Source organism: Lichenostomus cassidix, chromosome 5 (genome assembly GCF_008360975.1).
Source record: "Lichenostomus cassidix isolate B80296 chromosome 5, HeHo_3.0, whole genome shotgun sequence".
NCBI lineage: Eukaryota > Metazoa > Chordata > Aves > Passeriformes > Meliphagidae > Lichenostomus > Lichenostomus cassidix.
In genome coordinates, this window is record NC_139486.1 from 53,859,184 (window position 1) to 53,885,549 (window position 26,366).

Here is a 26,366-nt window from a genome sequence, read left to right on the forward strand (position 1 = left end):
AATTACAGAAAGAAAAAAGAAAAAAAAAAAAAAAAGAGGAAATTCAGACTCCCAAGCAGGTCTGTAAGAGTAGTTCCTCCAAGGAGGAAGAAAAGGCATCCTTATAGGTACATGAAATTGTGTTAATACATTCACTGGAGACCTAAGGTGTCTTGCCATCCCCAAAGTAGGATGCAAAAATCTTTAAGTGATCATCCTTCTAACCTGAAAGTATGTGGCAAGCTTCTCAGTTACTTATAAAGTGGAAAACAAACAAAAACAACAACAAAAAATACCACCATAAAAAAAACAACAAAGCCAACAATGTGGAAGGGAGGGAGGAGAGGAAACAGCTGGATCCCACACAAACAGCTGGATCTTTAAGCCAGAAACTGCAGCAGATTGTGTGTTGCAATATTCTCAGACAGCGGTAAGAGCAACAGTCGGGCAGGGAAGGCAAGCCTGCTCCCTGGGTGGGAAGCTGTAGTCACACTTGAGAGGTTTACATTGCTCTCAGCAAAACGTCGACATCACAGAACTGCAGTGCTTCCATCCCCCCTCTCCTCTCTTCTTCACTTTGTAAAAATCCCCTCACTTTATACACGACGTGCAAGCCATTTGGTAAAAAAGGCAGATACGAAACATCTGAGAAAAAGCAAAACTGACTGAAATGGAGACTGCAGTTTTACTTCGGGAATTTTGTGCAAAGAGTAGGTGAGTAAATACAAAATTTTCCAGAGGTACAGAGAACCTGATGCAGGATCACTGCAGACCAGAAAGGAATGTGTTCAACAGAGAGCATTCCTCCAGTGGCTGATTATATTACCTGTGTGGTCTGAGTGAAGGTAGAGTGAATACAGGCATTGTATATGATAAGAACAGAGCAGCCTTTCTTTCTCAGTCAGGCTCTGTAAGCTTTCTTTAAACAAACTGCACAATTGAAATCTCGCTGTAATCAGGAAGATGCAGACACAGAGCCGCAGTAAGAGTTGTAAAAATAATCCAAGTAGAGGAGCAATACTGGTTAACCCTGGATATTAAGGATGGGAACGAAAGCAAACAGCAGCACATACAAAATCTGGAAATCTGGAAAACCTCAGCTCAGAGTGCTGACTCTGCAGCACATCTGCCAACACACAGACACGTTGCCATCACCTGGCAGCAGCTACAGAAGGCAGCACAAATCTGGGGCTTGCTTGGCAGAGGAGGAGCAGCGACCAACGCCCCAGAGCTGGCAGGTCTGAAGCTTTGAACCATGCCAGCAATTTAGGAGATGTGAAATGTCTGCCCACAGGTAAACCAGGCTGCACAGTGGAGAACATACTGACAAACCAGAGATGTAGATTTTAGTCCCAGTTTTGGCATTTATTAGAGGCTCTGACCTACCGAAGACAAATTTGGCACCACTAAGAAAGAAGCTGTCTTAGCTTTTATATCCATGATCCTGTTTCCCAGAACCAACAGAAAAAATGGGAAAGCAAGCAAGAAGACTGTCTCATTTCTCATGGGAATACAGCATGCCAGGTAGGGCCCTGGCATGGGCCAGTCTGGCAAAATCAAAAATGTTCTACAGAGTAAAAGTCTCCTGCTAAAAAGTGAGTAAGAAAGCAAAACTGGACAGTTTATTTTGATAGAACAGTTATCTGCACTTGAGGGTTTGGCACAACACCTTGGAGTCTGACAGTTATGTTGTTAGTGGCCTGTTAATCAGACTGTTTTGATCCCTGGCTGTTCAAAAATTTGCAAATATTTATTATTCAGTCCTCCAGTGCTGAACTGAAAACCTCAGGGATTTGCATACACAGTTTTGCAAGGGATTATTTATGCCAACAGTTCTGATATTTCTGCTTCTTTCCCCACCCATGCCAAAGGGGAAAACAGTGGAGATATTGAAATCTTGCTTTAGGGTTAAAATACCTATTTGAGTGCTGCTGATACTTGTTCATGAACTGCAAGTATAAAGAGATCTCTCTGGTATTATTCCTTCAGCCATTTCAAGCAAGAGTACTCAGAGGCTGGCTGGGTTGGATCAGAAACAGACATCATCAGAAAAGTTTGTATTGTCCTTTTCATCAGGAGGGTGACATGAGACTGAAGACTCATCTTGCAAGTCACAGTAACACAGAGGGGGGAATTTTTTTTTTCAGAATCACACTAATGTATTGACCTTGCAAAAATTTAACCACCTATAAGCAAGTGCAGTGATTAAAGATTACATCCATGCATATCCTGTTCATCCTGTTTAGTCCAGGCTGTTTAAATGACAGACACTAGAGCTATCAATATCTCAAATATCCTGTCAAAATCCCCAGATATGCACCCTGGAAGCCAGAGAAATGCACCTGAGGCCTTACAATACTAAGAAAGGGGAATAAAAGTTTTAAATTAAACAGTATCTTCTCTTAAATCTCTAAAGAGTACTACACTAACATAGTTCAACTGGGACATTTGACAAACTGGTGTTAAATAGCTAAAGTTTTTGTTTCTTACCTCCTCAGGTACAATGATTAAAGGGTATTTGTCCTCTGACAAGAAGTTAAAAATAACCCACACTTTAAATGCATCTTCATCACTGATCAGCAAAGGACTTTTAGAGAGGTTCTTTTTAGCACAGAGAGTCCAGCACATCCTGTTGAATTCAACTTTGTCAAAGTTTCCTTGAACCTAGAGAAGAAATTGAACAACAAAGAATTTGATATGAACGAATGGCACAGAATAGCAGACAGACCAAGTTTACCAGGCTACATCACACAAAAAGCAGTGAGAAAATTGTAGCTTGCATGAAACATCAAGGCCCAAAAAGAGCAACCTAGCCTGACTTCCTGCATAGGGTCAAATAAAGAATTTCTCTCAGCAAAACTAACATCCAACCTCCAATTTCTGGTTGAGTTAATAACATCCTGACTTTGTGGGAATGAGGCCACACTGCACTCTGTGTTTCCTCTAGCACAACAGTGTTAGCTTCCAAACCTTCTCCAGAACTGTGTAAGTTCCAAGTGCCCTCCTATTGCACTGACTTACTGAGATTTTATATAGCAAATTTGGAAACCAGCGTAGCCAAAGCCACACGTGGATATACTAAAAGTGATATTGGAACAACAGCTGGGAAAGACCTTTAATATGTTTATTACCTCACATTACTCAAACTAACTCTTGTAGGGTGTTCATAAATACAGAATAATTTTTTCCTCAAATGCTAACCCACTTAAAACCTTATCTTTTCCTCAGACTTGCAAATCTTCACCTCATTGATACAAAAATGCCTCTTGTTTTCATTATCCTTTATCATACCTAGCAACTGCACCTACTGTTCTGGGAATTATGTATGTATGCAAGAGCTTTAATTTCCTGTTAGCTTTTTGACCCTCATTTAAGTTATACATTAGACCTAATTATTATCTCCCCACAACTTAGCAATGCTATTTCTTTGCCGAAGTGTAACTGATAAAGGCATGTTTGATACTGTAATGGAAACCCCTTTGAGATTTTGGGAAACATGTCTAAGAAACAAGTTCTTGTACCTCTTGTGGTAGTGAGACCAGTAATGGTCAGTGATTTTTTTTTATGATAAGCCAAACCACAGATCTTAGATCCTTCAAGAACACCAATGCAAACTGTATGATTTCCTGTTCAGTCTGGTAAGTGGTCAAATATAGTGGAGGGTGACCCACACTGGCTCAGTCAGTGACAGAGTAGGGAAGTTGATGAACTCACGTGGGTACAGGGAAAAAGAGAAAAAAAGAGAAAAAAGGAAAGACAGAAGTAAAAAGAAAGCAACCCAATGACAAGAACAGTCTCCAAGCATAAAAGTGAGATTATGAAAGAAAACCAAAGATTTTGCATGCTTGCAGAGGCCACCAACATGAGTGGAGATACAAGAGGCTACAGGCTACAGCTGTCCTTCGAATAGGCAGAAGCTGTAAGAACCAGAGCTGCTATAGTCACAAGTTCAGTATCTGTCTTGTTTGCACAAGAAACATGGATCTTAAATGAAACACTGACTAAACAAACAAACACCCTCTGGAAGGAGGGGTGGAAGCTAGGATTCCTTCTCCTTCATTCTATTTGCCAGCACTTCAGGGCTGGCTACTCTTGCCTGTGGTTTTTCTGTCTGTCCTCCCCTCCCTACCCAATGAAGCCTGACTTCTTTTCTCTAAGTGCTTTTCCCACCCAGCTAATGAGCAGTTTCACCTTGGAAATGTCCTAGTGGTTATGCCACTCCTGAGGAAGATGCCCAGGGTGGGAAACCTCCCTTCCCATGGCCACCACCTGGCAAGTGCTCTAAGCTCTCTAAATAAGGTGGGGTGCCCTCTGAGTGGCTCCTGATTTAAAGCATGGCAGGAACCAGTGACCACAGGGAGATGTGTGGAGAAAGGCCCTGGCTGAGGCAAAGGCAAATGCATGAGATCTGCCATCACAGCAAAGCCAGACTGCAGCTCCTCACACACTCCTGTCACAGCCCAGGTCACCTGCAGCATGTCCCTGCCACCAGGATTGTGCAGCAGTCAAGCAGGAGGTTTCAGAACCATTTTGGCACAGGGGAATAAGTCCCACAGTGCCCGTGGTCCCACCTTGAAAGTGAAATTCCTTCTGTCAGAATCCAGACTTGATTCTGAAATTGACTTTGTGGGGACCATGTGACATCCAGAACAGAGACACTGTTTAGGAATTATTCAGGACACAATAATTACATCAGCACACAAGCTCTGGCTCTCCCAAATAACAGTTCCAAAAATATAACAAATTGGTACTGTAACTTGCATTCATGAAGTTGCCTGGAAGATGAGATAACCTGAGGTTTGAACAATGTCCTTCTTTGTCTCCCCCAAAGAGAGGAATTCTCTCTCTTCCCTGCTCTGAGTAAGGCCTGCTGTAAAATACCATCATTGCTATTAATGAAACGGAAACATTTTCAATTGGTATTTAAAGATATATATTGTAAATAAGAGAATATGCTAAAATATGGTTAAGAAACCAATTAAAAGAAATTATGAAGACATTCTATTGGCAAATGACAGCTCCCTCCTGAGAGAGGCCCTTACAGAACAAGACAGACATTGTTTCAGATGCAAGAAAATCCTAGCTACATCTATCTGCTATGTAACAAGATGCGTAACACTGAAAATCATCAATTAGGCAATACTCATTATTCAAACTATTTATTGAAATTACCTATGTGGATAAAGAAAATTAGTTGCAAGCAATGTGCCTCATTTAACTACCTTGTCTTTCTCCATAATTGTCCCTTTCTCGATGATTTCTTGGTTCTATATAAAGAGGCTTTATTACAGGGTAAGTCAGGACCAAAAAGCAAAAAGCTACAACTGCATTTAAGAGTGCAACAGAAGTTATTTCCAAAGGTTACAAAGTCTTCTCAATAAAATTGTAAGTCACAGTTATATATGTTTTAAAAGAAATTCAAGAATTCATTCTTTAAATATTTTATGCATTTCTTAAAGCAATATATCTTGAGATCAAAAAACCTCTTTTGAGCCAGTGGCTCTTGCTTGAATCAATTAACTCACCATAAGATGTATGACCGGAAATTGAGAGAACTTTCTCTCTATTTGGGATATAAAATATCACTCCTTCTTTAATAGCTTTGCTTACTAAAATATACTAACAGCAATTTTTTAAAAATCACCCTATCTAAAATAACAGATTACGCATTGGAAAAATAAAAAAATAAGGAGTTTCTTGTTTGCTTTTTTTGCTTGTTTGTTTTAAACAAAGGAGACATGCTATGAATCAGTGACTTCATCCCTCTGCATGTTGTCTTTTGGCACTGATGTAAAGTCATCTCTAAAAGAAGTCACAGTCAAGATTTTTCCTGTCCAAAAAGATAACCTCCGGTCAAAACAATTTCACTAATTTTCTTGTTTACAAGCATTTAGTCAGGCTCAAATAACATGAAGTTACAGGTAATTTAATCCTGTTCCTTAACATTTTCATCTTTTACAACAAACTGATGATATGGGTATATCAGGCAATCACTAGAAGCCAAATCAGTGTCTGAATAAAACAACAGAAGAAACTATACATAGTCATGCTCTTCTCTTTCATACTTACTTATACAGCTAGGTCCACCATTTTCCCATAAAAGTGTTACTTAAATGCAATTTTGCTATTCATTTCTGTAACTATTCTCCCTATAAACACCCTTTAACAATAAAGCACTTTTGAATTTGAAAAAGCCATACATATCTCTTTTGGGTTTTCTTTATTTAATGATTTGCTACTGCCTACAAAGAGTATTAACCCACTGTGGTTCAGCCTCTCCCAATGTAATCCTTTGGTCAAAATAAATTAAGGCCTTTTCTTTTTCCCCAGAATTTTTATACAAACTGCTTGGTCTCCTCTGAATCTTACAGGAGCTCAGACAGCCAAGACAAAGCAGAAATGAGATCACAACTTCTTAGGGACAAAGTAAGATTCTTCAGGATCAAAGCACCAAGATATTATTGAGGTATCTTTGCACGTATTGAAGGCCAACAACTCCCACAAATCAAACAGGACACTCCTGGGGTGTCTCTCAGACTGGAGAGGCAGTGGAGCTGTAAGTCTGAGCTAAACATAAGGTGCTTCTACTGCTTCTAAGCTGCCAGACTGCATTATAGCAATCACATTTCTCACCACCACTTCATTTAGGAGCAAAAATCAGCAAATGGGGCTAAGGAGTTTGCAGCTGATGCATTGCACTTCTCAGCAATATGTCAGCTCAAGACTTTTTCACATAAAAAAAGAGAGCAAACTGTTCTGTATCTCTGCAGCCACAGCATCAAAGTTTGAGGGTTTCTGGGGCTGGCCCTCAAGTGTGCGAGAAATCAGTGGTGTTGAAGCTGATGCTTCCACTCTCAAGTGAGCTGTCTTTTGCTGTCCAGCCCAGTATCTAAACAGAAATTGTCAGAAAAAAAAGAAGGAATATAGTTGCTTAGGTTTTTTTTCAGCTTTCAAACCCAGTGACTCCCGGTTTTAGAACATGATGGAGAGGAGAGGAAACCCTGCTGGCTTTCAAGAGTTTTCCCCAAAACATGAAGACTGAAGAGTGCTCAGACATGAAGGGAAAGAATTTGCAGGACAAAACTTAACTACAGTCCCTAATGTCCCCCACTGTAACTATCTGAAGGGATCTCCTTATTAAAATACTTTGTAAAGAACATCTTTTCACCACTTCTGTTGGCAAAGGAGTCTGTGGCAATATTCTGTTATAGCTGTAGCATAAAGTGGAACAACCTATAGCTCTCAGACACTTTCAGATAAATTCAAGCTGAGGTGTTTTGTTAATATGAACACAAATAAACACAGCTTAGACAAGGGCCAGATGTAACAGGAAACAGAAACCAAGGAGAGAAGAGGTAGGGAACAGTGCACCCTTCCATTTTTAGGCACAGTCTCTCCAGAGTAGCTGTCCTGTAACAACCCCACAAAAACACACTCCCAACCAGTGTCTTCACACCAGCATCAGCTTCCTGCATGCACCACTTACTGCAAAGCCACTCAAACAACAAAAGCTGACACAAGAAAGCACAGAACACAAGAATTCAAAACTTACCTTTTCCAGGATGAACTTGTTTAGATAAGGCATATAACCCTGATTGGAGACTGGTCCTTCATCATCATCCCTAAAGTGCTCTTCCAAGGCCACTGGATCATGGGGAACATTTAACACTGTGCACAAGTTGTGGGAAAGAACCTAAGGACAGAAGAGAAACCAGTGACGCTGCTGTCAGCCTCCACCATGGTGTGTTCCCTCCAGAGCAGACCTGTGACTCCAAAACCATGTGCTAAGTGACGCTGATGTCACCACAAGTTCTGCCCCACAAAGTTTTGTCAGAAAACAAAACATAACTAAAAACACCTAATTCAATGGTTTCAGAGAGTTGCATGTTACAGAAGCAATGGGAGCCCAGAGAAGTCCAGCCCTAGAGAGCTGCAAATGCAGCTACACAAGCTCCCCTTTGTACATCTATACCCATGCAGCTGAAAACCAGGAGAGGCATGCAGGAACACCAGAGTAATATTTGCAGACTGAAGTCAGATAGCTATCAAAACAACCACAAACACCTAGCCTTTGAAACGATAAATATTTATATCTAGTGAAAATGAGTAACAAAGAAAACAACTCAATATGTAGCTTTAGTTTACAAAGAAATGACTATTCAGATTAAAGCATTAACTATGGATTTCTCTCATCTGCTTGCTTTTGGGCTGCTTCTCAACATTGACCCCATGTTTCAGTTGGCAAAGGAAAGTAATGCTACAGAAAGGGGAAGGGTTTTAGGTGTGCTTCTCAAATTTTTATTTTAAAAAGCTATTTGCATGAGGTATGTCAAGAACTTGACACCCACCAGTACTCATGTCTGTTCTTGAGAAATGACCTTCAAGAAGAGACTACACACTTGACTAATTTTAAGGAAGTACTGAATTACTGAAAACTAACTGGCAGCCAGCATATCTCAACTTCTTCAGCTTGAGCTGAGCTTTGCACGCACAGACCAACACCTCGGTACCAAAAGGAAGGCAGAGCCTAGGCAGCAGCGACTCCTGTGCCAGCAGCATTTCCCAAAAAAAGGCAAAGCACCATCCCTTCTGCTGTTCACACTGTCTGGAGTCGGGTCAGACCTGTGACAGGCTGCCCACTGCATCCCAAGCACTGGGGAGCACTCTCCCTTGGCATGATGCAGAGCTGAGCCTCTGAAGAACATGTACCACCTACACGAGCTGGGTTAAGGATCAACATCACATGCCCTGCCATGGTCTGCAAGGAAAAAATGTAACAAAGGCAAAAAGTACACCTAAAACAAAATCATGCAGAGGTAAAGCACATCACATCTTTTGAAAAGATATGCTGACGGTGGTATTTTTTTTTTTTTTAAATCAATTACTACATGGAACAGTGCAACTGAATTTTGTGTGGTTTTTTTAGAGTTTAAAAACACAAACCCAAATTATGCAAAGACAAAGAAGTAAAAAGAACGTGCAGAAAGCTTATAAGCATGTCTGTTTAGGTGAGTAGACATAAAGTGGTCAAAGACAGAGTGGCTGTAAAAGAAGAAGTGAAAGTCTGAAGTTGTCAAAGCCTAGGAAATCAAACCAATGCTGCACACTTAAAATGTCTGGGCTTTCCCCCACCCATCCGCCCCCAACAAAAAAGAAAAAGTGCATTTACTATTCTGATACATGATAAAGAAACAGCAGAATCTAAGTGTTAGCTAGCACAAAATACTACAAAGCTCAAGATGTATGTTCAGTTCAGAGGAGAATACCTCCAAAGTTAAACTTGCTTTTAGAAAAGCAGATGTTTCCATTAGAAATGCGTATTTTCAGTGATGGATGCTAGCCTTAAGGCATTAGAGCTAGTAAGGTGTAGAAATTTAAAAGTAGTTAAACAGCATCAGGCATAGCACAACAAAAGCTGCCCTTCCCAAAGCAGCAAAAGAGCATTTAGAAATTATCACATTTCACACCACTCTCCATCAACAGTTTATTTCCTTTCAATCTATCCTTATCTCTAACCACCGCATCAGATCAAGTATTTAAGTCCATGTGATTTACATAAGGGTTTGGGGGAATGTACTATCATGTGTGTTTCCCCTTCTATTTAAGGCTTCTGTTGTTATTTATAGAAGCCTGAGAGATTATTGCATTTCTGAGAGATAGAGGTGATCGCTATTTTCCAACCACACCATAGTTGCTAATACTACAACTAAAAAAAACCTCAGCTAATAAAAATATTCTAAAAGCATGACTGATTTCAGCTTACTACCAAAGTAAATTAAACGTCTCAATAAAATAGTTTCTTATCATATCCTTTCTATATATTTCTCTTCTTTTTTGAGCCATCTTATTGTGTTTGGGCTGTGCTAGGTGGTTTCCAACATCAAGCAACCAATTTACCAGGAAAGAATTCCACTTTCAAGGATTTTCTTAGATGTGCCTTATCTGCAATCTCTCCTGTGCCCAGTGCTCTTTTCATAACTCAGGAAATTCCTTGGCATCTGCCAAAGCCTGCCATTCTCCATTGGCGCAGTGGCCAAGCGCCAGCTGAATTCTTCGCTTGCAGGGTAAGCTTGAAAAATTCTTCTCTGAGGTCTCATTTGGTTTGGTTTTGTTCTCTCAAATTACATTATCTGGACCAGAAGATACTCTATGTTAATTGACAATTAAAAAAAAAAAAGCCAACAACTAGCTGAGCACTAGGTTAATTGGGGTACAAAAAAGTTACCTTGCCTTGCAGAAGCTACATCAACCATGAGGAAGTTTTGCACCAGTCAGGATTATTCCCCCAGTGCCCACAGGGCTGTTAGGCAGCTTTCTCTTTACGCATTTATTATGCTCTGGATGCCACATCTAACAATTTACTTTCGTGCCAAGCCCAGAGACTCATCTCTGCTGCAGCACATGGGCACAGTGAGGGTCCCCAAACTGGACTCTGAGACAGCACAAGCAGCCTGCACAGGGTTCATGACACCAGTGCACTCCAGGTGCAATTCCTTCATTTTCAAGGAAAAGTTTTGTAAGAAAGATGCCTAGTGGCATCCCATCTTTCCTAGGAACACTGAAGGTGTTCTGCTCCAAATAGAAATAGAAGCAAGCTGAATGCCAAAGGTCATCACAGACTTTGGATTTACTTTACTTGTGACCCATTTTATGCTGGTTTACCTTCAGGTCTACTCTGTCACAGCTGCTCCCCTCTGAGTTCCCATTTTCCAAAACTTTCAGCACGTGTTGAATTGTTACCATCTGAGTAGTTCCATTTACCCATGTCTATAAAAGTGATCTGCATTTCTACAGCGAGAGGGAAGATCTGCTAGACTATTTATTGCTCAGTGACAAAAACTTGGCCCAGATGACAGTGGGAGCATTACCAGGGCAGACTAATCCTGCAGCAGCTATTGTCAGCTTCTTTGGTAGTTCTCTCTTTTTCTTTTCCATCTTTCGGGGGGGGTTCCCCCTCCCCATCTCTTTTTCAGATTTTAAAATGTTGGCATCCCAGATCCCGACAGCTCCATTCAGTGGCTTCGTGTGAATTCACTCCAAGACATTCTTGGCTCATCTCTCCCCGACATCCATGTCAGCAACCAGCCAGCCAAAATAAGGCTACTCACAAGTACCTTCCCTTTTTCTTTTATGACCAGTGTTAAAGTAGCATCATACATGCCCCTTGTCACAAGCACCAGGTCTTTTCACCCAGGGTACACCATAAGCACCTCATATCCTGCATCACCTCATCCCAAGGTGCAGCTTCCTTATCCACTCAGGTAGCAGAAACTCCATTTGGAGCCTCATTATTTAATGCCAGGGTTAGTGCAGCAGCCTCTTTCCCAGTTGGATGAGTGCATTCCAGCCCAGCTTCCACCAGCCCAGGTTCCTGGCACTTGTGCCCTTTGCCCACATTACCTCTCATTCTTTCATTTTCTCCTTTCACCCCTGGGTACTCACAGACTTTTCATCACCATTTTCAACAACCTCACCCTTCCTTTTGCCTTCATTATCTGCACAATCCCCCTTGGCCCCCAGTCACATGTGTCAGCTTGCAGCTGCCCAGTTGCCAAGGGAATTGCCTCTCTGTCCTGTGGCTCCCAGCCCTTAAGAAGAGCTCTTTGTAAACATATTCCATGTACTACACCTGTCTTCTACATCTTCCCTGAAACTAGTTGACAAAACAGAATCACAGAATCCATTAGGTTGAAAAAGACCTCTTGAGATCACCGAGCCCAACCTGTGTCTGTACACCACCATGTCAACCAGACCGTAGCACTAAGTGCCATGCCCAGTCCATCCTTAAACATCTCTAGGGATTCCATCACCTCCCTGGGCAGCCCATTCCAACATCTAATCACCCCCTCTGTGAAAAACTTCTTCCTAATGTCCAACCTAAACCACCTCTGGTGCAGCTTAAGCTCTCATCCTGTCGCTGGTTGCCTGGGAGGAAGAGACCAGCCCCCAGCTGGCTCCAACCTCCTTGGCCACTTGGGCACACGCTGGCTCAAGGAAAAAGGTTACACAGGCCGCTGATCTACTGGAAGCTGCTCCTCTGAAGCACATCATCAGGGCCCTGTCATTTCCTAACGCTCCCCGTTTTAATCTACAAGCTGCCGTGGCTTTCCTGGAAAAACAGCATCCCTCCCTCACACCTCACCGACAGGATTCCTCATGGCTATCCTAATACACACATTTTGAGCCCCGCTGATAGCACCAGAGCAGGACCCTCTCACCGTGAGTCACAGTGACTAATTTCCTACCAGCCTCCAGCGCTGTACGAAGCCGATTGTCCTGCGGGGTCCTGCCCACTCGGCACACACTCTCAACCCTGCCCAGCCTCGCTACATTGTTCAAGGTCTTCCTCTCCGGTCACACCATCCCTCTCACCCCTGATTACACCATTCTTCCTCTTCCCACAGGCCACCGACTTCACATTTAGGGGAAAGGCAAAGCAAAGGTAAGAGGTATAATAACCCTGTAACACCCCAGATACAGAACAGACTGGTATATATTTTCTATGCCAGACAAGTAGCTCTGGTCACCCAAAGTTCTAATACAGCCCTGAATGAGACAGTATTTTCACAAGTGGCTCACCATCCACATTCTGCAGACATCATCCAGGAATCCAAAATCCCAAGACTTAGAAAATCCACCCCAATATAGCATGTAAAACAAAACAAGAACAGCAAAATAAACCCACTGCCAAAGCAGAGACAAGTCACAAAGCAACATCTGGAAGAGTTTCCAGAGAGGGTGTTAAAACTAATTGGTGTGTATTCTTTCCAAGATCCAAACTCACACACACACACACTCTACAAGAAGTTTTACTGGCTGTCAAATGGAACTATATTTAAAACCACAGTGCTTCAAGATCCAGATGAAAACCAGATTTAATGTTGGCACCTTAGATAAACTTTTAAAATAAGTTTTAAATTGCAGATTGCAAGAAAGATGAAATTCTACTTAAATGTAGGAAAGGCAATATTTGCATGTAGCTCATGCTGGAATCACAGCAGCAGCTGTAACTGCATACATAGAACTTACACCTGAGCCTTGCTGTATCAGTGTTTGAACGTGCCAAAACACACACTGGCAAAACAATGATTGTGTCCAGCTTTAAAGCTGTAATTTAAGAACAGAATACACAAATGTTTCTGCTGATGTAGAAAAAAAGACTAAGAGCTACAGCCAGCATAACAGTAGAACTTCTGAACATTACCAGCTGAAAAGAAGTAGAAAAACCCAAACAAACAAAAAAAGAAAAATCAGTGCCTACTGGAAGAAGATAATATTCAAAATTATACCGAGGACTGATTTGACTGTCTATTCTCTCAGCAGCTCAGATCATATGCAGAAGATATAAATGGATAGAAATAATGATTACATCCTTACTATTCCAAGCAAGTCCCATTTTTGCCTCCAAGCATTTGCTGTTTCTCCAGACTACAAAACAGACCCAACTGACTCACCTGCATCCATCTACTCCAGGCACATTGAAAACAAGTATGTGATGCAAGCCCTTCACAGTAGGGCCTCAGCTACAGAACACACACATACACATTTATTTTTCTCATAGTATTTAAAGTTAATTATTTATTTTTATGGAAGGCTCAAAGATCACTTCTAGGCAGAGGAACTGGAAATTACTGTCTTTAACAACCAAACGTGTTGTACTTCCGTGCAACATGATGGCACCACCTCATACTGGATTACACAAACCAAAGATCCATTGCCAGTAAGTTTTCTTATTGAGGAGGGAAGAACACTGCCATTCTCACAAAACAAATAGATTTTTATCATTTTTTTAAAAGCAGTAAATTATTAAGCATTTTTTTCTAATATCACAGATCTCTACATCATCTCTCCATTTTACAGGAGTGCTGTATCTTCCTTATGGTAACGTGGATGAGAAACACTTCATTGTGAAACAATTTCTTAGGACAGCATAGCCCTATCTCTATCAGATAGAAACTTCTCTTTTGCTGTCCTGCCTGCCCTTTCCGACGCATCCATGTGGGGCTACTGCCACCATGCACACCTTTTCTCCCAGCAGGACTGTCAGTTTGACACCCCATTCGTCATTTGCCACAAAAAGTCTATGTAAGAACACTCTATCCCCTCCTGTGCCTCCTGAAAACTAATTCTTGGTGGCCACAGGAGAAGGCAGCAGCCTCATTTCAGACTTGTTTCTCCACTCCCAGATCCTCCACCTGACACTTCCCACAGGAGCCTTTATGTCACAGACAGAACTACACAAACACACAAAGCCCTACTTTTTTTCATCTTTAAGCAATGACACCAAGAGAACAGCTGTACCAGCCCATCAGCATCCTGGCAGCTTCTTTAGCCATTTCATTCAGCCCAGCACCTGTGGACCACGAGAGGTTTTCCACTGGCCTGAACGACAACACATGCTGCAGACACCCTCAGGTGAGTGCGCTGAGCACACAAGGTGTGGTAGGTAGCACGACAGGAAAACAGGATTCTTATAAAAAGCAGGACAATTAAAAGAAAAAAAAAGCTTCTCTGCAACCTGCTTCAGTTAGTTCTGCAACACTGGAATACAAACACTCAGCTTCATCGACACCACCTGTAAAAAGCTCAGGACCTGCACACATTTTCAGCCCGAGCTCACAGCCAAGGTCTGGCGTGTCGCCCGACTGCTGCCCGCAGCCACTTTGGTGATGAGTTCAGCTCTATCTCACAGCCCAATCGCCCCGACCAAAGAAAAGGAGAAGAGGAACAGGCTGCTTGCAGCATGTTGCCTGCTCTGGACCCTCATCACATAGTGCTAAAAACAAAGTCCATTAGCGAGCAGCCACGCTTGGAAATGCCACCCACAGCACGGCCACTGTCGCTCGTGGAGTTAATGCCACAAAAGGCGCAAACCTCGGCTAATTGCTGCGGCCCACGCAGCCGAGCACAAGGACCCACAGTCTCCAATGTCAACAGGTGTTGCGTTCTTATTCAAAATATTTATTTAGCCAGATTCCCGCTATTATCCCGAGGCCAAGACGGTCCCATAAAGCAGGGCCAAGATGGGACTGGATTCAGCGAGCTGCCTGAGAGCTCTTTTAAGAGCACAAACACTACTTCAGCGTATAAGCTAAGGAAAGAATGGCACAGTTGGAGCCTCTTGACTAATTCTCCTGTTTATATCCAAATAAGAGGGCACTGTGGAACCTCTCTCTCCCCTTGGCAAGCTGTGAATTTCACTTGGACGCAGCCAACCCCTATAGATGGGACCTTGTGGCTACCCCACAAAAGATTTTGGCCAGAAAGGGTAGCGAGGACATGTGGTTGAAAGCGGAGCAGAAGCACAACAAGGGTTTGTGCGCTGACATCTCGGGGAGGACGGAGCGCTTGCCTGGGCAGAATGAGAATCAGGACGGGTCCGCGCCAGCCTGCCGCGGGACGGAGGGGCGCGGGGCCGGGGGAACAGCGATGCCGCGGGACGAACCGCAGCCCCGCTGGGAAAACGCGATTTGCAGCCCGCAGGAGAGCTCCGAGAGCGAGTGCCCGTGTCCCCCCCGAGCTGGCCGCCCCAGGCAGGTCCCAGCCCGGCCCCGTGCCGGCGGCGGAGGCGCTCGGCGGAGACTGCCCGGGCCGTGTCCGGCCCCTCGCACCCAGAGGAACCCAGCCCCGCGCCCCCCGCTTGCCTTGAGCTGGGACTTGGACACCTTCCCGCTGCGGTCGAGGTCGAGGGCGGTGAAGGCGTGCCAGATGGACTTGAGCAGCTCCTCCTTGAGCCCCACCATGGCCGGCCCGCTCCCGCCGCCGCTGTGCCCCGGCCTGCTCCGGCCCCGGGGGCGGGAGGCCTGCCCTGCCCGGCCCGCTGGCACCGCCCCGGCAGCCTCGGCTCGGCCCGCCCCGCGCCTCGCAGCCCTCACCGCTCTCACTGCCCTCCCTCACCGCCCTCACCGCTCTCACTGCCCGACCTCACCGCCCTCACAGTCTTCACAGCCCTCACTGCCCTCCCTCACAGCCCTCACAGCCCTCCCTCACAGCGCCCACAGCGTCCCTCACAGCCCCCATAGCACTCAGAGCCCCCTCCCCGCCCTCACAGCGCCGCCCGGGGCGGGAGCCCTGCGCCTGAGGGGATCCTGCTTGCTCCGGCCTGGCAGAGCTTCCTCTCCTGTCTCCTTCCTCCCCTTTTATTCTTATTAGGAAATGCACACGATTAAATGTGTGCATTTTGTCCCTTTTGTCCCTTTTTTTGGTCCCTCTCAGTTTATTTCTGATGGCTCGCTGTAACGTGGATGAACGAATTAACGTTTGTCATGTTGCCGTTCTTCAGTGTTATTAAAATACTGTTCAGGGTTTTTGGCTCAGTTGAGAGAGTAAATGAAGCAGCCTAGTCGTTGTGATGTGCCACTCGATAGACAAAATGAGCACTTAGTGGTAATGAAAGCTGTCACGAAAGTATCAGTGAGCCTGATGCTTTTGTCTTTCCAAGTAAATCCTCCCTAGAAAATTGTGGTTTTTTGAAGAACAAGAATACAGTTGAGTCTGCAAATGGAATTTAAGAAAGTCTCAGGTCCAATGTTCTCAGCAGGATGTACCTCACACTGAGAAGAACAGCTTTTGTGCTGGAACTTTTCTGCCCCAAAAGCAGCTTGGCAGGAAGGAGCTGGAGAGAATGCAGTGCAGTCCCAGTGCAGGGGGAGAGCTAAAAACCTTCTCCACTACTTCCAGAGCCAGACAAACGTTATCACAAGGAAGGAGTTGTGTTGTTGGGATTTTTTTTTTGAGAGTTTTTGTGTGTTTGGGGTAGATTTTTTGTGTTAAGCCTTCTTTAATGCTGTGGGTTGGAAATAAGCACTGGTGATGGCAGCAGCTGTGCAAGGACTTCAGCTGAGATTAATAAAACAAAATAAATTTATGCATCATTTCTTCTACCTTTTGTAGGAAAAGCAAATTATTATTTATGGTATATGTTCTGTGATCTCAGTGGTCCTTTTTTCCGTATATGAAGTCCCTATTTTTTTGGCTAAGCAGTGTGTTGGTCAGTCTACTTAGCCAAAACCACCTCTTCAGACCAGCTTTGAGGAGAGAAAGGATGGAATGGCCTTTTTGTACGACTTGATGGATGTCTTTGGCATTTCAATCTGAACAGCAAATACCAAAAATCACGTCAGCAACACAGCCCCAAATGCACTGAAGCCCTGGGCCCAGATATGAGCCACCCACTGAGAGCATCTCTGTGAGCTTATTTTGCAGAAAAGAACAGGGAGTGAGAAGAGATGAGGAATGCTGAGCATGGCCTAAGTATCAGAAGGCGCAAAATACTTGACTGACAAAGGCTTAGAAATAACACTCTTGCATGCAATATTTATTGCAATTGATGGCAAAGCTCCCCATTTTCTGTTTGTCAGTGTTGAACCCACATATCTTGCTCTGCACACTGCATGTGACTGTCATGTACAAAACACAGCTCATAAGGTTTCATTTTCATGGATTTTAGGCAGAACCCTTAAGGTCCCAAGATCAAGACACATAATTAAGCAAGAGGGGAAAACAATTAACTTTTGCCCAATTTTAGTCTTCAGCCAATTGCATCATGAGAACAAAAGTAGCACTCCAAGTGAAGTAGTTCTGACAGGTATGGTTTGACGACTGTTTTGTACCAGGTTTACTGTGATTCCAGTAAGAAAGGCACTCAGATTCTAAAGTGTCACTTAAAATACCATTTATTGCAGCCAGTGTTATGATGGAGAGAACAGTGTAGATAACCTTACATTCCTTCAGGAGCCCAGGGCTGTGCAGCATCAACCAGCTGCAGCATGTCACGCCAATCCTGCCCATGGAAAAGTCACACCATTTTGGTCATTTAGGCGATTACAGTATTTTCATACAAGCAAACAACTCTATACATTATTTCTACTGCCAAACATAAAGGATGTTCTCACCCAAACCCATCACTGCCATTTTCAGGTAAAGGGCAGGACACACAGTAGGTGTGATCACAGGTACCACGTAGGAGGTGCCCACAAGCTCCTCTGGGACAATGAGCCAGGGAAATTTGTCCCCTGTGGGCCTGGAGGCCAGGCTGGACAGACAGCTCAGCTCAGCAGAAGCTGGGAATTCATAGGCCTGGCTTGCATGGATCACCAATCCTCCAGGTACAACAGGCTTCTGGCCAGGACCAGGACAGGTGAGCAGACAGCAAAGTCCACTGTAGCACTTGTAATTCTCACTGGTGATAATTCATAAGATTGGTTTTCTGTATGGGGTGAATTGGAGAGTAGAATCATCCAGGGATTTCTGGTAATTTTTATTCTTCAGAGGTGTCTTTTAAGATGTTATAACTTCCCAGTAGCACAGTCAATTCTCAAACACAACCTGCCTTATTCACAGAGCAGACCCTAACAGCCTTTTCTCCCCTCTTTTTTCTTAACCTTGGTCTCCACAATTTATTCAGGACTTTGGAATCCACAAACAAATATTTATGCCCTTTTCTCAAGATAGTGTGAACTATATGATTAACATCAACAATTATTTGGATTAAATTTCCTGATGAAACTGACTTGTTAACATCATAGCTGTAAATATTACCAGAAACATCTGCCATCTTGAAATAAATTAGCATTTCTCCAATTTGAGCACAGCTATTCCATTTAAGGAAACAGACAATTTTTATATATGCAGATAAGCTGGTAGCTGAGTGCCCACAAGGTCATCAGTAAACACAGAACATCCTTAGAACAATAAAGTGCATTAAAATACAGTTAGATTCTGTGAAAAGTCACTGAAGAGAATAAATCAATGTAGTTCACACATGAATCTTCTAATGGCACGGACTCAATCTTGACTTTGAACAGAGTTCAGTGATTATATTGGCAGTTTGGATTTTTGGTGAAAACAATAGAGTGGTAAAATGAAATTAAAACAAAATGCCCCACAGATTGTAAAAAAACCCAAAACCCCTCCACACCCACGCACATAAAACCCAACCAACAACAAAGAAACAACCAAACAAAAAAAAAAAGCCCACAAAAATCCCCCCAACCAAATCCTGTGTGCTGCCTTTCATTTTCCCTTCATTCTTTTTGCTGGCTTCTGTAATTGCCGATTTAAATGACATGCTAAAATCCTTTGCCAGAACAGGGTTTGTTTTCCACCCAGAATATAAATAGTTCCATTCAGGTCACTAGGTTAGCAGTCCATGCTTAAATGTTTCATTCAAATGAGTGGTTTATACAAGTCTCAGCTGCTCCAGAACTTGGTAGGTTAATCAAAAGGATACTTACAAGTTATGCATGAACCTAGTACTTGATTTTATGTAGTGATATATAAAATTGTTTTTATAGGATTGAACTAAGCAAATCCAGTTAAAGTGAAGTTCATATGCAGACAAACTTGCTGTGGAATGAAACCTTTGTTTTTCATGCTTACCCAAAATAGCTTTAACAAAGTTACAGGACTAACTGCATCCACACCCAAAGTGCGAGTTATTTTAAGCAACCCTTCTATTTTGATATGCTGGCCTGGACCTTTGCTTATCAAAGACTTTACATTCCGAACCTTTGAAGATAAGATTAACATGTAATCCATTAAACATTAATTAACACTGAGCACACTTAACTAAGAAACCCTTGATAGCACCAAATAAACCCAAAATTGCTTGTGTGGTACAAAAGCAAGTTCTGATGAAACTTCACATACTTCTGCTTTTCCTGAAAGTTGTCTGAGATCTCAGCAACTTTATTTTAAATCTGTGCTTATTCTGTTTCCTCACCACAGTTAAAAGCATGACTGAAGGGAGGGAAAACTGGCTTGGTCTCACAGAGTGACTCACAGTTTCAGGAAGGAGCTTTAGTTAGACCCTGCTGAGGCTCAGCCTTAAGGGGTCAATCACTTTTCTCTTAGTCCTCTTTGCAGAAGCTTAATTACTCCTTGTTAGCCAAATAATAAGTATTTGTCAGGGAAGTTCTAACCAGAGGAAAGATTACGCACTTCAACCGTTACTAATTTTGTTTTATGCCACTGAGTCAGTTAAACTGACATCAAGGAAAGAATTCCGGCACTTTCAGTAACTCAGTTTTCTGCTCATTGTTATCCCAGGGAAAATCTTCCCAGCCTTGGCTAGACCAGTCATTTTCATTCTCCACAGGAAAGCTAAATGGAAGCAAACAGAAATTGAAGACCATTAAGCCAACTTTGCAGCAAACTGTGTTTCCAGTATCTGCCACTTCACAGCAATGTTTCAGTAGAAAATAAAACTGAAGCAAGTTGCTAGTGTTTATTATCAATGTGTTTGTTTCTGAATTGACCAGTCCTGCCATAAAACATCTCAAGGAAACATTGGGGGAGAGCATGAAAATAGTAAATATATATGACATAATACCATGACCCAATCCTCAAGCCATCTGAGGAATTTTTTTTTCTGTTATTTTAAAACACTTTGGTAGTTTTAGGTGGAACAGGAAGCAGCATTAGATGTTGAATCAGAATGGCAGTTCAGTTTCTCAAAAAAAAAATAGTGGATTTTCCATTCACTTCAAAGACTTTCAGAGCAATTGTTAAAGGGATTACAGCAAAATATACCTACTTCACTATAGTTTTCTATTATTTATACACATGTGCACAATACAGGCATTTGTATTTTTTCTTAACAAAGCAAGCATAATGAAGGGGTAAAATATTAGGTTACCTTTCAGTTCCTCCCTGGTAACACACATCATAGTCTACACTTTAAGCTGATAAGGTATTTTTCACCAAGTTGCAGAACTCAGAATACCACAGATACCTCACCTGCAGAGAGGAAGAGGAAATTTAATCCCATGTGTGCTGCAGTTACCATCTGATACCATTTTTGGGATGGAAATTGGAAGGAGAAATAGTCAATGGAAAAAAACCATTTCAGCAGGGTTAATGTAGAAAAAGGTCAGAATAATAGAATCTTTAAGGCTGGAAAAGACTTCCAGTATCATTGAGCCCCCCTGTTAACCCAACACTGCCATGTTCACCATTAAACCATTTCCCTCAGTGCCACATCCACATTGTTTGACTTCCAGGGATGATGGTTCCACCACTTCCCTAGGCAGCCTGTTCCAATGCCTAACAACCTTTTCAGTGAAGAAATTTTTCCTAATATCCCATCTAACCCTCCCCCAGAGCAGCTTAAGGCCATTTCCTCTTGTCCTATCACAGTTACCATGAAGAAGAGACTGATCTCCACCTGGCTACAGCCTCCTTTTAAGCAGTTGTAGGGAGCAATAATGTCTCCCCTGAGCCACTTTTTCTCCAGGCTAAAGACCCCCAGCTCCCTCAGCTGCTCCTCGTGGGACTGAACATAGTACTCAAGGTGTGGCCTCAGCGGTGCCGAGTACAGGGGCAGCAATCCTGGTCCTGATGGCCACACAATTTATGACACAAGCTATTGGTGCCATTGGCCCTCTTGGCCACTCCAGTGGGCACACCTCTGGCTCATGTTCAGCCACTGTTGACCAGCACCTCCAAGTCCTGTTCCCCTGAGCAGCTTTCCAGCCACTCTGTCCACAGCCTGCGGCACTGCCTGGGGTTGTTGTGACCCCAGGACAGGACCTGTCACTTTGCCTTGTTGACAGTGGCCTTGGCCCATCAATCCAGCCTTGACTAAATGTCTACAAGATCAAAAGGAGTTTAAAATCTCATGTGCTACGGTGTGGATCAAATATATGGGGAGATTCTGCCCTGAACGTCTTAACACCAAAGTAGATGAGCGTGAAAGAGGCAAGAGGAAAGAGCTGCAGAGGCAGAATCACCTAAGGCTGGTGAGACTACTAAAGGCAGGGAATAGCAGGGGTTGCTCCTATCCCCCCATCCCTATCCTGCAAAACACCTTGCCTAAAATACTTCCTTTAGTGGTGCCTTCTGCTGCTTGTAAATCAATTGATGAACAAGATCTTCTCCATCAGGATGCAGGCTGAACACACAGAATCTTCCTGTCCATAAATGGTAACTCAGTAACAGCAGCAGGTTTTATGTCCATTAGCCCACTGGTCTGGCAGCAACCCTGAGGACACACAAAAGATCATTAATCAGTCAGGCCACTTACTCTGCTTTCATCTTGAGTCAAACAGAAATCGGTTTAGACCAGGATGATAATGCAGATGTCATGCTAAATGTCATGCTGTCTATTGTAAGGGAGTCAAATGACTGGCAACAGGAAGATCTTTGAAACCAATGCTTGAGATTTTTCAAGACTACCCAGAATCTCAAGTTCATTTTTAGGCGTGTACAACCTCAGATCTCTGAGCAACACATTAAACAATAATAAATTGCTTCCTGTTTAATTAGGCACAGCAATATTCTCTCCTCGGGGCACCTCCCTTTCCCCTAGCCCAATCCCATTATACTTTGGGAAGACAGAATCTTCATCCAATTCCAACTGTTCAGACAGAAGCAGGACCTCTATTTCCTGAGTGCTGTCCTGCCCAGCTTCTTCCTGCTTTCTCTGTGCTGCGTTTCTGGAGCTGACAACCTTTGGTTGGCTCAGCAGTGCTCCCTTAGAGGGTTTCCAGGTTTCACCAGAGGAAGGGAGGGCTCAGGCAGGGCACAGCCCTGCTTTTGATTCTTGCTGGTCATGTTTAGACCTGTGTCCTCAAGCCCAGCTGTACCAGGGATGTGTAGGTAGCACACACAGAGATTAATTCACGTATGCACACATTACATACCAAGCCATATATATGGACACATCATGAGGGTGCTTTTTCCAAGCCTACACAGCCAGTGGGGTGAGTGGGGATGAACAAATTAAAAGACACTTAGCTGAGCTACTGCTGGCCAGAATGCTCAATCATTGCTGCAGAACAAGAGAATGGTTTAAACAACCAGGGTCGAGTGCCGTACCAGCGCCCAAACACTTCAAAGACAAAAATTCAGTGCACAGTTAACAATTTTGTCCAGCAGGTGTTGCTGGAGACTACAAAACACATTCAGGCAGGTCCAGCTGGGCGGCTTTTGGGAGGGTGTGAAGCACATGGTGCTCCCCTGCCTCTGATCAGCAAGGACAGAGTACTTAAATATACTTTCAGTTAATAAACTTTTCAGTGTTATAGTCTAAAGTGATGCAAACTATGACATTGAAATCCTACTTTGGAATATACAAGCAGTATCTAACTCCATCTCAACTCTAAATAAATAGAGTTAGGAGGTAAAGCTTGTGGAGGAAAAGCTTGTCTGTAACATTATGAATAAGCCAAGTTGAAACTATGCTTTTCAGGTTCTACATTTTAGTAATTCTGATCCATTCCAACTAACAAGGCAACAGGATAGTCAGAAACTGAAAAATGAACAAAACCCATCAAAAAACCCTAGACAACTGCTGTGTGTCAATAGCTTAACAAAAACAAAACAAAAAAAAGCATACAAAGAGGACATCCAAATGTATTTTGACAGTAATGGCATAAATAGAATTTCATGTAGTATTTGAACACCAGATGTGACTCAGTATTCTTTTAAGTATAGCATTTCTGATTCAGTTGAATAGTTCAGTATGCAAACCCATCAGTATTTCTACAGACAATGGAAAGGTTTGATTCACAAGATGAATTATCCAAACAGTGAATTAGTCCTTGATACTTGAAATTCATTTTGCAGTGTTCAATGGTGTTGTGTCTTTATAGGAAATGGAGCTCTGTAAGAGCTTTAATCCATCTCACCAGCCAGACTTTGGGCACAAGATGCAGAAAGACTGAGCAAGACCAGGCAGGTAGTGTTGCCCAGTAATGTATCATTGGAAGATGGAGAAGACAAAGGAGCAGGCAAAGGTCTATAGAATATGAGGATATGAAATACCTGCTTTCAGGTATTTTTACATTTGCTTTGAGTCCTTCATGATGTCATGTAGTCTGATCAAAAGAGATAAGCTACTGTGCTACATCATTATTGGAAATTTAAGCTAAATGAATTCACATAAGCCACCCAACTCTAATGACTGCTTTTTAAACTGAGATAAAGTTTTCCTCTTAAAGTGCTGAAGTTCATCCTGCTCATCCAAATTACACTATGCTTGGTAGAATTTTTTCAACTGATACCTGACTCTACATTTTTGTGAGAGGTGAGTAGCTTCTTCTTCCACCCAAAAAGGCAACTTGCTCAACTACAGACAAGTCTGGCCCAAGTCTTCTTTTTGCAATACATTTATAAGCTACCAAAATTACTGTTAGATTGTTCCTATTAAAAAAAAAGAATGTGAATAAAAATAGATACCACTTCTTAGTAAGCATCTGAATCATGAATCACGGGATGCTGGGAATATTCATGGGAAGCATTAACACACACTTCCCAAATTCTCTGATTCTTCCCACTAGCCACCATGGCAGACAGGATTCACTGCCTCACCATTGGCACCAGGAGGGCTCATGAAAATTTGAGATAAAATTCCACCATTCTTACTGTTCTCATAAACTACTTTAAAACACTGAAACGCCTTTTTAAATACTGTCCTTGGCACACAGGAAAAAGTTGAAACATCTAAAGTCACTTCAGTCACATAATTTAAGCTGGGCACCCCTTCAATGGCACACAAAACCTGTGACCAGCACTAGAATAGACCCAGAATTCTTTAAGTTGGAAAACACTCTTAAGATCAGGGAGTCCGACTGTTAACCCAGCACTGCCAAGTCCATCACTCAACCATGTCCCTAAGTGCCACACCTACACAGCTTTTATATAATCCCAGGGATGGTGACACCACCACTTCCCTGGGCAGCCTGTTCTAACACCTGACAACTGTTTCAGGGAAGAAATATTTCCTGATATCCCATCTAAACCTCTTTGGCACAATTTGAGGCTTTTTCCTCTTGTCCTATCTCTTGTTACTTGGGAGCTGACCTCCTGGCTACAATCTCTCTTCAGGCAGTTGGAGAGTGATAAGGTCTCTCCTGAGCCTCCTTTGCTCCAGGCTAAACACCCCCAGCTCCCTCAGCTGCTCATCAGATTTGTGCTGCAGACCCTTCTCCAGCTCTGTTGTCCTTCTCTGGCCTCACTCCAGCCCCTCAATGTCTTTCTTGTAGTGAGAGGCTCAGAACTGGACACAGCACTCGAGGTGTGGCCTCACCAGTGCTCAGTACAGGGGGACAGTCCCTGCCCTGGTCCTGCCAGACAGGCTATTCCTGATACAGGCCAGGATGCCATTGGCCACCTTGGCCACCTGGGCACACTCTTGTCTAGTGTTCATGTGCTGTCAAACAGCATCCCCAGGTCCTTTTCCATTGGGCTCTTTTCAGCCACTCTGACCCAGCCTGTGGTGCTGCCTGGGCTTGTGTGACCCAAGGGCAGGATTTGGCACTTGGCCTCACTGAACCTCCTGCAGTTGTGTCCTCAGCCCATGGAGCCAGCCTGTCCTGATCCCTCTGCAGTTGTGTCCTCAGCCCATGGATCCAGCCTGTCCTGATCCCTCTGCAGTTGTGTCCTCAGCCCATGGAGCCAGCCTGTCCTGATCCCTCTGCAGTTGTGTCCTCAGCCCATGGAGCCAGCCTGTCCTGATCCCTCTGCAGTTGTGTCCTCAGCCCATGGATCCAGCCTGTCCTGATCCCTCTGCAGTTGTGTCCTCAGCCCATGGATCCAGCCTGTCCTGATCCCTCTGCAGTTGTGTCCTCAGCCCATGGATCCAGCCTGTCCTGATCCCTCTGCAGAGCCTTCCTGCCCTTCAGCAGATCATCACTCCACCACCACTTGATGCCATCTGCCAACTGAGGGAGCTCTCGGTCCTGTATCCAGATCATTGATAAAGACATCAAACAGGGCTGGCCCCAGCACTGATCCCTGGGGAACACCACTGCCCCAGCTGGATGTGGCATCATCCACTCCCTGGGCCAAGCCATCCAGGCAGTCTTTTGCCCAGACATGAGCACAGCTCTCCATATGTATCAACTATCATAGGCAGAACAAATTATTTTTCACTGTAGAGAAAGAAAGGTTTAAGTTCACTAATCCCCCACCAATTCATATTTCTGTTTAAAAGTATGTACAAAGAAAGGTCTCAATGTAGATGAACATTAAAACACTGCAACAAACCCATATATTTTAAGTTCTCTCACAGACAAGACAGGGCTATCATATAAAGTAAAAACCGAAAGGTATTCCAGTGTATCCATTTTTACTGGTGATTGTATATTCAGTAACATTACACCAAGCCTCTGAATTTCTGTCATATATGCATAGAAGTTACTTACTCACTGAGCAGTTACGTTTTCCTAATTGCAAAGCTGAACTTTATAACAGTCCACTCAGTTCAGATACAGCTCCTCTGAGTCACCTGCAGTTCTAATACAAGGTAAAAACTTCCACAACAGACTGATCTATCAAGCCTTTATTTACTGTGTCTCTCTTCTTTACATTTGCCTCCATACCACAGAACATGCCATTATTGTGTTCCTGAAACTACTCCAACTCCTCCCACTGTTCTCTTCCCA

The 26,366-nt window shown here is 43.3% G+C and overlaps 1 protein-coding gene across 1 annotated transcript in view; it reads right to left on the reverse strand.

Annotated features, from left to right (window-relative positions):
• Nucleotides 1–15,797, reverse strand: part of SWAP70 (switching B cell complex subunit SWAP70) — a 35,195-nt gene extending 19,398 nt beyond the window's left edge. Inside the window, exons 1-3 of the mRNA XM_085063134.1 lie at nucleotides 15,624–15,797; nucleotides 7,532–7,672; nucleotides 2,470–2,643 (exon numbers count right to left, since the gene is read on the reverse strand). Coding sequence (XP_084919260.1) covers nucleotides 2,470–2,643; nucleotides 7,532–7,672; nucleotides 15,624–15,722 — 414 coding nt within the window. The 5' untranslated portion in view covers nucleotides 15,723–15,797. The remainder of the gene's footprint in view (nucleotides 1–2,469; nucleotides 2,644–7,531; nucleotides 7,673–15,623) is intronic.
• Nucleotides 15,798–26,366: the final 10,569 nt, after the last annotated feature.